The sequence below is a fragment of the Cryptotermes secundus genome, unplaced genomic scaffold (assembly GCF_002891405.2).
Source record: "Cryptotermes secundus unplaced genomic scaffold, Csec_1.0 scaffold1415, whole genome shotgun sequence".
In the NCBI taxonomy this organism is placed as follows: Eukaryota; Metazoa; Arthropoda; class Insecta; order Blattodea; family Kalotermitidae; genus Cryptotermes; species Cryptotermes secundus.
In genome coordinates this window covers 416,120-432,659 of record NW_019744143.1, presented here as the reverse complement: position 1 = coordinate 432,659, position 16,540 = coordinate 416,120, and the positions used below count along the sequence as shown (strand labels likewise).

The following is a 16,540-nucleotide window of genomic DNA, read 5'->3' as shown; positions in this document are numbered from 1 at the left end:
ATCACATCAGCTGATGTCTGTTTTTTGTTGTGAATTTTAATATTCTGTAATGTAACTGTTTGGATGATATGGCTTGCCAGTGTGTGTGGAATGGCAAGGTGTGAATTTGATTGTGGTTTCTCCATGACCTGTGTGTGTTGTCCTGACAACTTGAGCTATTCTGTCTCAGGCTTGATTTTATATTTTATTGGACCAAGGATGGATGATGTGTAGTCATCATAAATTTTTAATATGCGACATGTTTTATATCCAGCTCTAGGGGGGAGATGATTGGATCCATGAAATAAATAAATGTAAATGTAAGCTATACAGCATCACACCCACAAAGGCTTTATACTATCAGTTCATTTTTCATTGCAAAAGACTGTCCATTATGACAAATGTCATTACTATCCTCCCCTACAAAGCTTCTTCCCTCAAGAGGTAACCACCTCTCCCCTCTTTCTCCAAGATTTTGCAACCACAATGTATATGCTGTATCTCGTTCATGCAAACTGCATGCCCTGTTCATCTTACTCTCCTTAACTTAAGCACTGACCTCTAATGTACCAACATTTTTTTCAGAGCTTTGTTCTGAAATATCAAGACAGCATTCCTCAAGTACATCTGCCACCATTTGGAGACAATGTGAGCAATGTTACTCACCAGCTAGAGCAACATAATCCTGCTGTGTTCGTCCATCAGTGTCTGGTGTCTGCCCATGCCAAAAGATAAGTCCATTAGGCTCAGTGGTGGAGAACTCAAGAGTAATTACTTCGTTCTCTGTGGGCGTCTTGTGGGGCAACAGAGAGTTGCTCAGTTCAATGTAGCCATCACCTTGGAAGCTGACTTCTGATGAGAATTCAGCAGCTGTTTGTCACGAAACATGTCTTTGAAACATTTACTAACATACAAAAATGTCACGATCAATTTTACCTCAGCTGGAATTAATGAGGCTGTGAAAGGAACAAAGACATGCATTCTTACCTGTATGACACACAAAAAGCTGCTACAGTATTATCTTGAAAACAGATAATTGACTGATAATTACTGGAAAGATTAGCTCTCTCTTTGGTTGCCATGCTGATATTTTGTTGGTAACATAAGACTATAGCATGAAGGCAAATACCTGTGATGTTTCCAATTTACATGAAAAGTGGTAAGCTGGTTGAAATTATTATTAAAAGAGAAGGAAAACAAATTACAAATTGAACCTCTTCTAACTCTTTCTTTAGATATTCGGCCTTAAAACATACCCTGCTCACAGTTGGTGCCTCCATAGCCTGTTGGACATCTACATTTGTATGAATTGGGAGTTCCTACACACTGACCACCATTGTGACATGGGTAAAGAGCAACACACAGATCTGCTTCCAGCTCACAGTGCTGTCCACTGCAACACAGTAAACAGATGTACAGCCCCTTTCACCTTCATGCTGAATGCCACAGTCTCTCATAACTAAATCCACTGATAATATCAAAGTTTACCATTCGGCACAATCTTAAGCCACATATTCATAACTGCTTTTCTTTCAGTACAGTCAGCTACTTATTTCTTATTGCAAAAACACTCTTAATTATTTTCCACAGTCTTCTTCTTTTTCAATCTATAATGCAACAAATTAATAACATTAATTCACAAAATAATCATTAAATGTAAAAAATGTTAAAATATGCTACTACATATTTCGGCCTAACAAGGCCATCTTCACGGAACACTTATTTCAGGATTCTAATTCACTGTACACTAATCATATAGCATTCTTAAAATATGTCATTCCTTCATATCTTTTTGATCTTTTTGAATAGTGGCTGTTTCTCTGCAATGCGTAACACATGTTATTAATGTAATTTGTTTTTAATGCTTGGTTATACTATCTTTGTGTATCTAGATGAAGTATTTTGTACTTACATGTCATAGCAGAATTAGAATTCTTAAATAATTGTTGCCGGAAGATGGCCTTATAAGGCTGAAACATGTAGCAGCATATACATTTTAATAACATTTTATACATTTAATGATCCCTGTATACACTGACCATGATTTTGAGAGAGAGAAATGTTTCATCCCTAACACAACTATATCAGTAGTGATAGACATTCATCTACATTGTTCTCACCTGAAACCATCTTGACATGTGCAGTTGTAGTGTCCAATGGAGTCTATCAGTCTGCATGTGCCACCATTGAGACAGGGGTTACGATCACAAGGTGAAGCTGTTGTATAATGATTTCTTCTATACAGACTGCCACAGTCCTGAACATTTGCTGCATCCACCACTGAACCAACAATGTCTAGTTTCTCACCTGACATCTGAATCTGGAAAATGAACAATAACAGAGTGCAAAGTGATCATGATCTACATCTATGAGTCAACAAAGTCTTCCAAAACGGAGTAAATGCTCCCAAAAATGACTCATATACACTCATCCCTACATGCAGATGGTGAAAACAATGCACAATCATGCATAATTGTCATTTCCTTTTCTAATTTATCAGGAAAGGATGCTTTTACGTAAAACAGCCATCTACATGAACTGAATGTGAGTTGAAACAAATTTTGTGTGTCACTTGAAAATACGTCTTAAGGACATCAACCCTAACATATAACCTACAAATATGTATATTTCAGACTTGTTTAACATGGCTAAATATTACAGACTGGAACTCTATGTGGTGAATTTTCTCAACACATCTCTTCCGCAATAATGGTAAGACTTCAAGTACTGAATTTCATACAGGGAAAGGCTGCATATACAAACTTGTCACCTGGAATTCACTGTGCTTGGAAATGCTATGGAATTCATTGTGCTTGGAAATGCTAATAACAAATCGAAATTACATTAATGAGGAGATTTAAGAGCAAGCTAAACTCAGGAAATGGTTCCTACTGGTCGGTTCAACATTTTTTATTTTTTGATGTCCTTTCTACAAACCCAATGATCACAATTTACAATACTATAATTTTATATACTGTTTTAGTAAAATTTGGTTCCTTCTTTGAAGAGAAGAACACAAACTGAGAATACGAAAAGAAGTCGTCTCTTGGAGTAATTACTCTTCCTTCCAAGTCTATTGCTCCTAATTTCATGTTTATTCAGCTGGTCCTGGAGCACTTGTTCTCTTCAGGGTCTACGGTTTCTGACTGGTCTATATGGGTCACGTCTACATTTCCCAACCTGAGTTCCAACATGCTATTTCTTTCCCCAGCATCTACATAACCCACCGCTTTCCCAACTTACCTCATGTCTAGCCTGAAGATGGAGTCAATACATTCCGCCAAAATACTGGTACCCACCGTCATAACGCAGAAGACACAACATATATCTTACAAACATCGTTGTGAAGGATTGGAAGGGATTAAATTGGCTTAGGAAGGATCAAATGGCAGGCTTTCATGACTATAGTAATGAATCTTGCACCATAGATTTAGTTAACAGGCCATTAGAGTAAAACAGAGGCATGACAAAGAACAGATACACACCCCCGCCCCCAAAAAGAACAAGATAATACAAAACAAGGGAATTGTCTGATGCAATCCTTGTGTGCACCTACAGAACCTTAGTATGTTTAATATCAATTCCTCTTTATATTAGTGTGATATTTTATTACTGAGCCATGTTGTCATAAAATTAGAACAATCTGTAAAACCCTTTCGTCTGGGGTAATGCGGCAGAGAGATGAAGCTGATCACTACATCACATCCTCTGTGCATGATGTGGTATTTGAGAAGATGGAATTCTTCTGTACATAATTATCTCTGAATTCTAGCCACAGATGCTTTCAACAGTGAAAATTTTGTTGCACATTGAAGGCTTCCATGTTTAGGGTCAAGGTATCACTGTTTGCATATTACTAACCTACCAACCTAAAAGAGAAACATGTACCTAGAGTCTCTTAATTATTTCTTGGGGTGGGGTGAGAATGAATCCACTTGGTATGTCAGCAACTATTTGGGCCACTGCACCATACCCAGATGAACGATGACGATGACAAACCAAACTACTTGGAGAAAACATGCCCCAGTGCCACTTTTTATACCATAAATCCCACATGACCTGGCATCAAACCTGGGCTGCCATGATGGGAAGCCAGCAACTAACTGCCTCAGCTAAGGCATGATCTCTATCTAAAGTCTCCTAGATTCTTAGTTCTGAAACTATATGGATTAGAAAAATACAAAGGATTGAAATTGTTTGACAGATAAAGATCATCACATACCTAATTCCAATCATTCTATTCTTGTTATAAGAGGAAAACATGTTTATAGAGTTGGTAAGTGTAAATTTATTAAAATTTTCAATTTCAGCCATAATAAAGCCAATTTTTATATAAATTTTACCTCTCTAACACAACCGCTGAAACCCTTCTTAACACCAACACCATCAGCAAGACGAATGCGTTGCTTGTCATAACCACCAACATAGAGCGGAGTCTTGAGGTTCAGTCCTCGTGTCTGACCAGGAGACTGACCGACTACTGGAGCACCATCATTAACTATAATCTGACCTTCTCGGAAATTACGACCCACAGAAACTGTAGTCCATTCCCCAGGTGTCACTTCTCTCTCACTACGAATCACAGCTGGACCTGTTGGGAAACAATTTAATCATTATGTAAGATTTGAGGCTTTCACAGCGGTGACTACAGTCTGCTTTTACCGGTTCTCACAGTCTCTTCACTTGCAGATTTCTTATATTTTTTCTTCTACCCTGAAGATGGAGGCGATACGTTCCTCCGAAACGTCGGTTAACACCACATATACACGGTGCCAAATCCCAGAAAACTGCTTTCTTCAATTTAATCATTCCTGGAAATGTCCTGTGTAAACCTTCCATTCTAGTTCTGTACTGATTTGCTTTAGTTACATGAAACAAAACGAGAAGAGTGCAAGAACCAAAAAACCAAGACCACATAGGAACTTGCTCCGATTAACAGGGAATGAGAGGATCTACATATTCACTGAGGTGACTGGACCTATTTTAATTTGACTTTAAAACATAGAGGGGAAAACCCATCTTCAGGCTCTTGCATTACAGGTTTTCCAGCATTTTGGGGACCTTCTGTGGTCCTTGCTGAAGCTCCAATGAACTAACACACAAGGTTGGCACATATGATCTTTACATAGTATAAATCACTCCGTCCAATGTGACCTGTAAGTCTTTTACTACATAAAAACTTAACACCCTTACATATTTCGGTCTCTGTGGACCATCCTCAACTTTGTAATTGTTAATGTGACGGACCAGAATGAAACAAATCAAACTGATCTTTACATATTTGGAAATATATTATGGAACAATGAGTCAAGATAATACATCCAAAATTTCTGACACTAGATTACAACTGGCAAATTTTTTAACTGAAGCATGCATATACAGCTGCAACAAATATCTGCTAATAATCTGCTAATCAAGAACACAGTGGCCCTTGTGCAAAAAGTGTGCTCTGTGTAAAACAAGTGCAATAATGCTATCAGACAGAATCTGGAGTGGATCCACTTTCTAAGTCATCCATTTATGCATTTTACAAACAGTTCTATGAGATAGGTTGTTTACGTACAGGAAAAACAATTACTTCGCCACAGAATGTACGGATGGAACTGGAACACCAACTTGATGAATACAGAATTAACAGGAGTGCACATGTCTAACACATCTCAGTGGTAAATTAAACTGTAACAGTTGTAGTTTAATGTCTGAATGTTTGATACTGTATCTTCCCTGACCCCTTCAAAGTAAAATTATGGAAGCGTAACTTTATGTAAGAAAGTCCATTCATAAATAAGCTTCAGGCCTCAGTTCAGTATTGAAGGGAAGCTGTTTGTGCGCTCTAATTTAGTGCTGACAACATTCAGCCATTCAAGATCATCATGCACACTGTATACCTGCCAATGGCAGCTCTAACAAAGTGTGATCCTCGAGTCTGGCAAGTGTCTCCTTCTGTGAATGTTGCACTGTTAGGAAGTACTTGCTAGTGTGTGTTCTCTTTCTGCTTATAGCAAGGATTGTGTCCTTGTACACTTCAGTACCATGAAAGTGACTTTAAAATAATGAACGGTCATGGCAATGAAATGTAAGGAACTAAAATTAGAATTAACAAGGATGTGGGGAAAATCCAGGTGTCACGAATTAATGTGGTAAAGCATACCATTACAAGGAGCATACAGTCTTAAAGGCGAAAGTAGGGCTGGAGCACAAGTGCAAAAGTGTGATACATTAAGGCTTCAAGACATAAAGAATTCTGAAATTGTTCACACAGCATATCCAGCAGGAGAATGCCACTAAAATGACCTTGAAACTGAAACCAGAAAATCTTAACGTCTCAAATAAATAGGTTAATTGATTCAAGAACCACCATACTACTAAGGAGAAAGCAGTCTTCTGGGATTTGGCACCATGTGGATATTATGTTGACCAACATTTTGGAGGAACGTATCGCCTCAAATCCTCAAATCTTTCATCATGATACTACTTATATAATGCACGTGGCAAAACTAAAGCATGAATTGGAGGGAATCCATGCTTGGTTTTCTAAAACCTTAAAATCAATGCTTATGAAAAAGCACCACTTTACATTTTACCTCCCTGAAAACCATTCAGTGTGAAAGGAGATCAACAACATAGTGGCAAAAAAGAGAATCAAAGAATGTCTTACTACACTGCTGTGTTGCAATTCCAGCTATAATGGGAACTTAAACCACTCATTAATGAGAAGCATGCAAAACCAAGGTGTTTTAAAAATATTTTAAAAATGTATCTTCATTGTCATGCATGAATATAAATAATAGGAAAAGCATGGATTATATAAAACATATTTATCAATTTATCAAAAGTTTCAATGCAAGGATGGGGGTTGTTGAAATGAAAGTCCTACTGTTTGTGGAAAAGTGTGCATCCTGTCCAAAACAATACAAATTTAAGACATGTCAAGATTAGTTACTATAGGATTCTGACGATGGTGTATAACACACNGACATGCTGATATATTGGGTTTTTGGACTTTATCCATCATCCTGGTTTTTAAGATAACTAATAAAAACACGATGTTTGGGAAACAGATCCAGTTTCCGAAACATCGTGTTTTTATTAGTTATCTTAAAAACCAGGACGATGGATAAAGTCCAAAAACCCAATATATCAGCATGTCAAGATTGTTTTCCTTCCCCTTCGCTGCACCAGCCTGCTGCAGCCCCTTAATCTATATACTGCATCAACTTTACAAAAGCCAAGCACAGAGAAGTACAGTGCAGAAGGTAAGAGCTGCACTGGAAGGGAAAGCAGAGCTGAAGTTCTGTCCTTCAGGCTATCCACCATGTAAAACCAGCACAGTGATCCATGAATCCTGAAACCACAGCACACTGGTCCAGTAAAGCTAGACTGGAGTGACTGGAATGTGAAAGAAAACAGAATAGGTGGGCAAAATGTTTTAGAAAACCAAGCAACCACAACTGGAGTTTGTCAATTTCAACAGTCACATGATAACCACACTTTTTCTCAGTGCAGAAGATGTAAGGGCTGAAATGAGGGAGTGTGATGAAGAAGTAATTCCAAATTTTGGGAGCAGTTGTTGGTTTCAAGAGAGCAGAATGTTCATTTAAACAGATCACGCACGCATGCAGAAACTGACCCAGTCTGAGGTGGAGTTCCATTTACTGGACATGCCAGAAGACACAGACCTCTTTTCTGGAAAGGGTTAATTAATGTTTCCCATTCCTTAAATCCAGATCTACTACACTGGTTACTTCAAAAGTAAATAAGAATATCATGCTGCAATTAATGTTTCCATACTTTTGTAATAAGGCAGCTCTGTTCCCCACCTGTCTCACACTCTCAAAACTATACAATACAAATGATACTCGTATATGCAGATTAAATATCAACTTACCAGAGCCAGTATCAAACCTGAACTCCAGTCGCTTGTCTCGGATTGCTAGCGACGTGAAGTCTCCCTGGCCATCCTCACTTTGTGCACAGTACATCAGTAGTCCATCCTGAGCATCTGCAGGGTTGAACTTTAGGGCCATTTTTAACCTAGTAAGAATGTAAGCTATATGATTACAAAGAAAATTTGTTATCACCAAACAAGAGAAAGAGGATCTGTTTATGACCTCACCTGCGAAGAGCTTTGGGTGTCGGATAGGAGACATAAGCATCATCTGCAAAGGCTGGTTCTGAGATATCGATGTCATTTTCACAGTGTGCTCCCTGCTTGCCAAATGGACACAGGCACTCAAAACCTTCATCTCTGTTAATACACCGCCCAACTCCACATGCTCCTATAACATAAATGGTGTCCTGATTAACATACAGACATCTCTGTCACTACATATGTACACAGACGCACACTATACAGCTCTTTTCTCTGGAGTTTTTTTTTTAATTGTAAGGAAAAAATGTAAATACAAAAGAGGCCTAGGCAATGCCCATCTGGCCTTCTGTAGCACATTCTAATAAACATCTTATTCAATAACAGTGGTAGCCCCGCAATTGTTAATATAGATCTTGACTTAAATCTGTGTGTATTCTGTAAATAATCAGTGCAGTTACTTCTTTTACTTTTCTTACATATCTATTTCATATAAATATAGGAATGTTGTTCATGAAGTAACAGACGCCTTGCACAAATCTTTTTTCTTCCAGCCTTAAGAGCTCTGTAACCGATTCTGGGTAATGCTTTTTGCTGTTCTCACACAAGATGTCCATCATTGTGGCCCTTTGGTCCTCGTACTGTTTATAGTCCCAGAAGATATGTTCCTCCGTTTGCAGCCCATCACCACATTCGCATTCGGCTTTGGTCACAATGTTAAATCTGTTTAGGCTTGCTTTAACACTGAGTGACCTGCTCTCGTACGGTTTATTGACACGAAGGCACGACGGTTCATTTTTATTTCGCGGAACCCCGGAGACAAGCCTTTCCTGCAGCACCTTCCAAAGTAGCTCTCTCCTCTGTCCTGTTTGGTGTTTTGACAAAAACTGTGAAGTTCTTCTTTGCCTTTCTTTTTCCACTGAGTTTTCAGATCTGTTACTGGTAATAATAATTGACTATCTCTGCCTTTTTTGATTGCTTGCTTTGCCTCCAAGTCCGCCCCTCATTAACTTCCACTTCACAGTGCCCCGGGATCCGGTAAAATAGGATTTTTTTCCCCACGATTCCAGTCTATGTTATCTTTAAGTATTTGTGTAATGTGCGATGTGTAGGGGAGTTACTAATTCCTTTTAACACACTTGCTGAGTACGAGAAAATCATGAAGTTCTTCTCCGATTCCATTTTTTCAATGATATCTAGTGTTTTGGTAATTGCTAATGCTTCCGCCATGAATATGGACATTATCTTAGATATCCTGAATTTTATGCTATGACAATCTTTTATATCTATCGATGCGAATCCTACAAATGGTGTGTCCTCCATTTTTCAGACGTCCATGGCAAAACATTTGCTGGTCCTCATTCTTTCTTGGAAAATCTTGTTGAATTTCTTGTTGTGATCCTCTGCTTCCTTTATTTGTCTTCCCTCATCAAACCCTGGCCTCATAGAAGAGGCTTCCGTATGTGTAGACAAAGGCCAGGGGACAGTTCTCTGATTGGATTAAATGACTGAGAGTGGCTCTTTGTAATATTCGCTGATAAGGGGTTGTTCATTTTCTCCTCTCCCTGGAGTGTCAAGTAGAGCTGATAATTCTTCCAGCAGCTGGAACATTGGATTGTTCCTTGATGTATAACACCTGGACATATAGTTCCTTCCCAACTGTTTGAATCTACTAAAACCTACGATTTCCTTGGCTTCTGCTAGCATTACATTGGTTGGGGTGCTACTCCTGTAGCCCAGTGCTCCGCATACTGCCCTATATTGTGTGTTCTCTAGCTTCTGTACTTGTTTCTTCTTAACTTTATGGAATAAAATGCTCCATATTCCATCCTCGACCTTATAAGTGCCTTGTAGAGTCTGCTCCCCACCAAGTGTGCTTCACACAATTCAAGACTTTCATCAGGTTTTCGTATTTCCTAACTATTGAGTTTATTTCATCCTCCCAGTCTAGATTAGATTTTAAGTGCAGACCTAAAAATTTTATTGATTTGACTGAAGAAACCTTTTCCCCTTGTACCGTGATCTCCCACTCTCCATCAGTTGTCCCTTTTTTTTATCGAAGATACATGGTTGACGTTTTTCTGGTGCTTTGTATGCTCTTTTCCACTTCCGATATGACAATTCTGCTACATCTGTTAACTGAATAAACTGCCACACTGTCTGCGTATTCGAGGAGTTTGCAGTTACGGTTGATTTTGGATTTCAGTCCTGCCATATAAAGTGAACATAAGGTTGGACTCAGAACACTACCCTGCGGTAAGCCTTCGTATGTCCAGTTTTTGAGATCTATCCATCCGTAGTTTGCCTCTAATTCTCTCATGGAGACCAGGTTAAATATAAAGCAATAGTACTCAGTGCTGACATCTGTTGTCAGAAAATATAAATATCCTTTACTGCAAACAACATAAGAGCATTCTTGAAAATGATCACATGTGGACTGATATAGTGTATGTTTCTGCTTTGAAATGGATACCACTGAGAACTCACCTGGAAAGCACGCCTCACCAACCCGGTCACAGTTGAGCCCGCTGAAGCCTGGAGGACAGATGCATGAGTATCCCTGCAGTTCTGTGGCTTCTTGGCACACCCCCTGGTTCAAACAAGGGTTCACTGCACAAGTCTCACAAGTTGTGACTCCCTGATTCAGTGTGGCATCACGTACCAGTTCATGGTGAACTGACCCAATGAGAAGGCGACTTATGCAACCTGTCAGTAATAAAAAATACATTTTAATACTGCATATCTGAATTCATATAAGCAGTGCTTTGGGGCCAGCAGACAGTGAAATGCATTGCAGGATCAGTTTCTATCATGCACTTCCATTCTTAGGAGCCTGACAACATAGCCAACTTATGTACAGAAGAAATCACTTCAATTCCATTATCTCCAAAGACCCAACAGGTGCCAAAGATTTATTTTTCTTGAATACACAAGCATTAATGCAGGGTGAAGCACAGAAGACATTAATGTGTAAATAAATATTCTTTTATCAATAAAGTATAATTACTCTCAAAAGAAAACTGTGTGTTCTTGTATAAGGTACAATCCTGGATAGAGAACAATGTTTTAGGCAAAATTAAGACTGTAGAGTTCTATCTTCTGGGATATAGCACAATGTAGTCTGTCTGAAAGTCAACTGATGTTTCAGAGGAACATGTCACCACAAATTCCAGCATTAAAGATTAAGCGATGCAAGAAAACAGCATGAGGCAGGCAGCAGCTTGCTTCAACACTGAAGACTGTTGCAATACGTTTCTCTGAAATATCAGCTTACTTTCAAAGGACACCATGGTATTGTAACCAGGAAAAAGAACTGTTTCATAAACATGGCTTTGAGAACCTCAAATATATATGACCTTGCACCATATCAGATGCAATTTCATAAATACAGATCCGCTCCCTTAACCTCAGTACTCGACACATTCATGGTTCATACAGCTATTACGCAACTCTTCTGTAACTTTCACTGGTCTTCGCAGTCCCTAACCACAAAATTAAATCAGATTACTGGTATTCTCAGGTGTCCTTGTCAAGGAGCAGCCACGTTAAACATGCCACAGTACCGTCACTACAACAAAGAAAATGAAAATCAATGCAGCACAAATGTGGGAAGATTCATACTGCTTGAATCTGGTGTATTTTTCAGTGCTGCCAATATCACATTTGAGGTTAAATTAAAACTGCCCTAAATTTTACTTTCCCACATGCTTAAACATTTACATGTGTCACATCAAACTCCTACAGGTTACTTTGATTGTTTAGGAATACAGTTTGACAAGGCCAAAAAACCGTCTCTCTGAAATAGCTCTCAGCAGGTAGTCACTTCATCTGTCATCAAATGATATATGTGAATACATTCTGCAAATTCTTTGGCATATGGAGATCGTCTGTTATTCATTTCTTTAATGTGAAATGCTGCCAAATAAGAGAGAAGTGTGCCACCACAAGATATCATGGGTGCTGTGCATTTTTATAACAAACTGTTTATTTGTATGTTATAGTTAGAAAAGTTGATATTATGAAATAAATTATTATATTTTAAACGTTTATTATTCACTTTAATTTCTGTCTTACATTTCTGTAATAACTGTATAAACTCACCTTCCTACTCTTACTTTTAACATGCAATTCTGAACATAATATAGGCCCAGGATTTATATGTAGATACATATTTATGGCCAATGTACGGTTTTCTACCCCTTTTAGTAAGGTGAAATTTTGTGGTGTGCACACATGTGCCTTTGACAAATTTGGGTATGTCAATGGCAAGAGGAAATTACAGAGTGCGGTGTCAAGTGTACTTCTGAAATGATGATCTGGTAGGCAAGTCAGCAAAAAGAGAGGGCTCTGGGAGAGAAGAGCTAGCACACACTGAATTGCTTTATATTTATTACATGCCCTCACTCACTCACTCATGGAGCTGAGCCATTCTAGAGAAACCACCAACTGTGCAGCTACTCAAGAGCTTTCCAGCATTTTACGGAACCCAAAGGCTCATTACTGTGTTCACAAGAGCCCTCCACTGATCACTATCCTGAGTCAGATCAATCCAATTCATACCATTCCATTCTATCTCTCTATGATCCATTTTAATATTGTACACCCACCTGTGTCTTGATCTTCCCAGTGGTCTCTTTCCTTCTGGCTTTCCTACCAATATCCGATATGCATTCATCTTCTCCCCCATTCATGCTACAAGCCCTGCCCACCTCATCCTCTTTGACTTGACCATTCTAATTATACTTGGAGAAGAGTACAAGTTATGAAGCTCCTCATGCAGTTTTCTCCAACCTCCCGTCACTTCATCTCTCTTCGGTCCAAATATTCTCCTCAATGCCTTCTGCTCAAACACCTTCAGTCTATTTTCCCCCTTAATGTCAGAGGCGAAGTTTCACACCCATACAGAACCACGGGCAAAATCATACTTTTGTATATTCTACTTTTTGTTTTTAGACAGATGAGAAAACAAAAGGTTCTGGACTCAATGCTAGCAAGCATTACCTGAGTTCAATCTCCTCTTAAATTCCTCCTGAATCAGATTTTGATTTGTTTTAATCGTTCCCAAATATCTGAACTGTGCCACATTTCCAAAACATCTGTTACCCATCTTCATGTCATGATTTTGCCCTGCATTCTGGTGATGACACAGCAACATATACTTAGTTTCTCTGTGTTTATTTCTGATCGCCTCTGTGGTCTAGTGGTCAGAGTTCCTGGTTCAATTCCCGGGGCTATCAGATTTTCTGACAAGTAGTGGGTATGGAACAGGGTCCACTCAGCCTCATGAGGATAACTGAGGAGCTACTTGAAGGGAAAAGTAGTGGCTCTGGTCTAGTAAACCGAAACTAATGGCCATGGGGATTTTTTGTGCTGACCACGTAACACCCTCTATCTGCTAAACTTGGCAGTAATTTTGCCAACAAGCAGCGGTCGCTCAGTTGGTAGAGTTCACTTGCGGACTAAAGACACCAACCTCCTTACTAACACCAATTAAAGTTTGTGTCTTTCTTTATGGTATATATATATTACCCCAGTAGATTCACATCATCAGCACAATCCAACAGTTGATGTGTCCCACTTGGTTTTTCCTGACCTTCTAAAGCAAAGTTGAAAAGCAGTTGCGACACATCATCTCCCTATATTATATTTCAGTATTCTGTTGCACTGTGGCATCATTTTTAGATTGTAAGTATACTGTCTGTAATGCAACATTAACCTTATACAAAGGACACATCAGCAGACAACATTTTTTTTTTTGTTATTGGGGAGACCAATGCACTGTCCACTTTACCTTCTGTCCCATTAGGTACATCATTTATTTATTTTTATTTTTTATCGTCATTCATTGATCCATGAGGTACATAACCAGTGGATACAGAAATTGTCAGTACATTATACACTGATATATTACATAAGATTGTCTTAAAATAAGATAAATAACATTTAAAATATTGTGACGTGTTGCACTATGCAGGACACCCCCCCCCCGCCAACAGTGATGTAACACCATCAGAGCGCTGTCATTACTAGGGTAATAGGCAAGTCAACACTCCTTCCCCTACCCCACCACCGGTGACGTGACCAAGGGATGCTACGGTTGCTATGCATCCATAAACAACTCCCGACAGTGTTGCTAGCAACACGGCGCAAGACAACAGTGGTGCCTATTACGTGGCTGTTTTCTGTGTTGTCCGGAACAGGGCTAAATAAGGAACAGCGAAGACTATTCACAGTGAGTTCTCAGGGCAGTTTACGAGATAGTTACGAGTTAGCCAGGCAGCCAACCTTTCAGTTGTAGTCTAGCCTTCGCAGGCCAAGTAACTGTAATACTGCAGATAGCAGTAGTTGTGAGATTGTAAATTGTGTGATGGTATGAGCGAGTGTGGAATAAAATTCGCTATATCAAATATGGCGTGAAATTATTTGTCGCGTTATACACCCAACACGTGACAATATATATGAATGAAAATTAAAATACAAAGCTACAATTACTGGGATACCCCAAGATCAAATTTACTATTGCTATCACGATACTCTTCAACAGAAGTTTCTATAAGAAACTTTCTCACTTTATGATTAAAATTATTAATGTCATGTGCAACTTGCTTGATACTGAGGGGTAGAGAGTTAAATAACGTAATTCCGGAATAACATACTCCTTTTTGGACTTTAGTTAGACTAACTAAAGGAACATGAAAGTCCAATTTTTGGTGGGTATTTATTTTATGCAATTCAATATTTATTGTGAATAAATCCTTATGCTTTACAACAACCATAAGAGTTGAAAAAATGTATTGGGGATAAAGAGTTAAAATTCCAAGTTTACTAAACATTTCCCTACAGGAATCCCTTGCTTTGGCTTTCATGATAATTCTTATATTTCTTTTTGGGGTTATAAAAATAGAGGTGAATTGCCCCAAAACATGATACCACAATTTAACGCTGAATGAACATAGGTGAAGTAGATCTGTTTCAGGATTTTCAATTCTAATACAGGTCTGAGGTAAACAAAACCATGTAACCTAATGAATTTAACTTTGAATATATATAATCAATATGTTCTTTCCATGTTAATGAAGATTCTATTATAATACCTAAAAATTTAATGGATTGAATTCTGTTTGAGTTAAACCATTTTTGTGTAATCTCCAGAACTAGTTTAACATCTTGGTCCATCTTCACTGAACCAGAATTTGATATTATAAAGCTAGTATCATCTGCAGAAAGTACTGGTAAGGCTTTGCCTTTTACTAACTGAGGTAGATCATTTATATAAAATAGAAACAATAAGGGTACAAGTACTGACCCTTGGGCCATGCCATATTTAACTAATTCCTTAGCTGAAACATAATGTGAGGCATACGATGACTTAATTGTTACTCTTTGATACCTATCACTTCAATAAGATTTAACCTTCAAATGCCAGACTTTTAACATGGTGGTAGCTGGAGCTAGCCGGAGTTCATTTAAATGCCTGTTGCTGCTCTGCATTTAAATGTCAGTTCCTGTTAGGATGCTTACATTGTACCTAAAAATGCTGTATTTGAATGGTATTAACTTTGTTTTTATCAGCAAAGAGCACAGTGCCAATTCGGTTGAACTGTTGTTTTTGAAGCCATATTTATCCAAGGCAATTATATTATTTCCTTTAGTATGTTGAAGTATTCTATTATAAATAACTTTCTCAATAATTTTAGAAAAGATGTTAAAAGGGACATCCATCTATAAGCACATATCTCAACTTTTATTACCTTTTTAAATATCGGAAAAACTTGAGAAAATTTTAAACATATTGGAAACGTGCCAGTATTACAAATATAAATCAGAGGAGATGATATAAATGGCATACTCAATTTTACTATCCTATATGGTACTTCATCATAGCCGCAAGAGTTTTTCCATTTCAAATTTTGTTTATCTCATAAAGTTCTTTTTCAGTAACATGCTTGAAATTTATTGGTAGGAAAGTTTGGTGAGATTCATGTACTAGGTATTCCAAATATGAATGTTGATTAATTTGAATGTGGTCGTTTAATTATATTAATACTAGATTTATCCACAACTTCAGAGAAGTAATCATTATACGTACAGTATCTGCCAAAATTTGAGGATATTTAGTTCGTTTCCTTTCAATGATCAACTTAAATTCAGCCTCAGTATTAGATCGTTTATTAGTTAAGGATCTGATAACATTCTAGTCTGTTTTTGTTTTATTTGATGACTGAGATATTAATTTATTATAACGTAATTTCTTTGCTAACTGAATAGCGTATGCACTAAAAGCATACACAACAAAGTAAACAACATTAAAAGACTGAAATAGCTGCAAAAAATATACAATGGAAGTATTCTATGAAAGAAACATTAAAAACAACAATGTGCCTAAGGACATAGAAGACAAAGTATCTGCCTAGTAACAAAAAATGTTGCCTGCTGATGGTCCATGTTAGGCTGAAACATGTTGCAATAAGG

General features: G+C 38.0%; 1 protein-coding gene across 1 annotated transcript in view; it reads right to left on the bottom strand.

The window, feature by feature from the left end:
* The window catches only part of LOC117282018 (basement membrane-specific heparan sulfate proteoglycan core protein-like), a 45,292-nt gene that overhangs the window by 18,628 nt on the left and 10,124 nt on the right, over positions 1-16,540 (bottom strand). The window contains exons 4-10 of the mRNA XM_033755520.1: positions 10,556-10,774; positions 8,096-8,258; positions 7,868-8,013; positions 4,323-4,570; positions 2,100-2,299; positions 1,236-1,372; positions 646-849 (exon numbers count right to left, since the gene is read on the bottom strand). Of these exons, the coding sequence (XP_033611411.1) occupies positions 646-849; positions 1,236-1,372; positions 2,100-2,299; positions 4,323-4,570; positions 7,868-8,013; positions 8,096-8,258; positions 10,556-10,774 (1,317 nt within the window). The remainder of the gene's footprint in view (positions 1-645; positions 850-1,235; positions 1,373-2,099; positions 2,300-4,322; positions 4,571-7,867; positions 8,014-8,095; positions 8,259-10,555; positions 10,775-16,540) is intronic.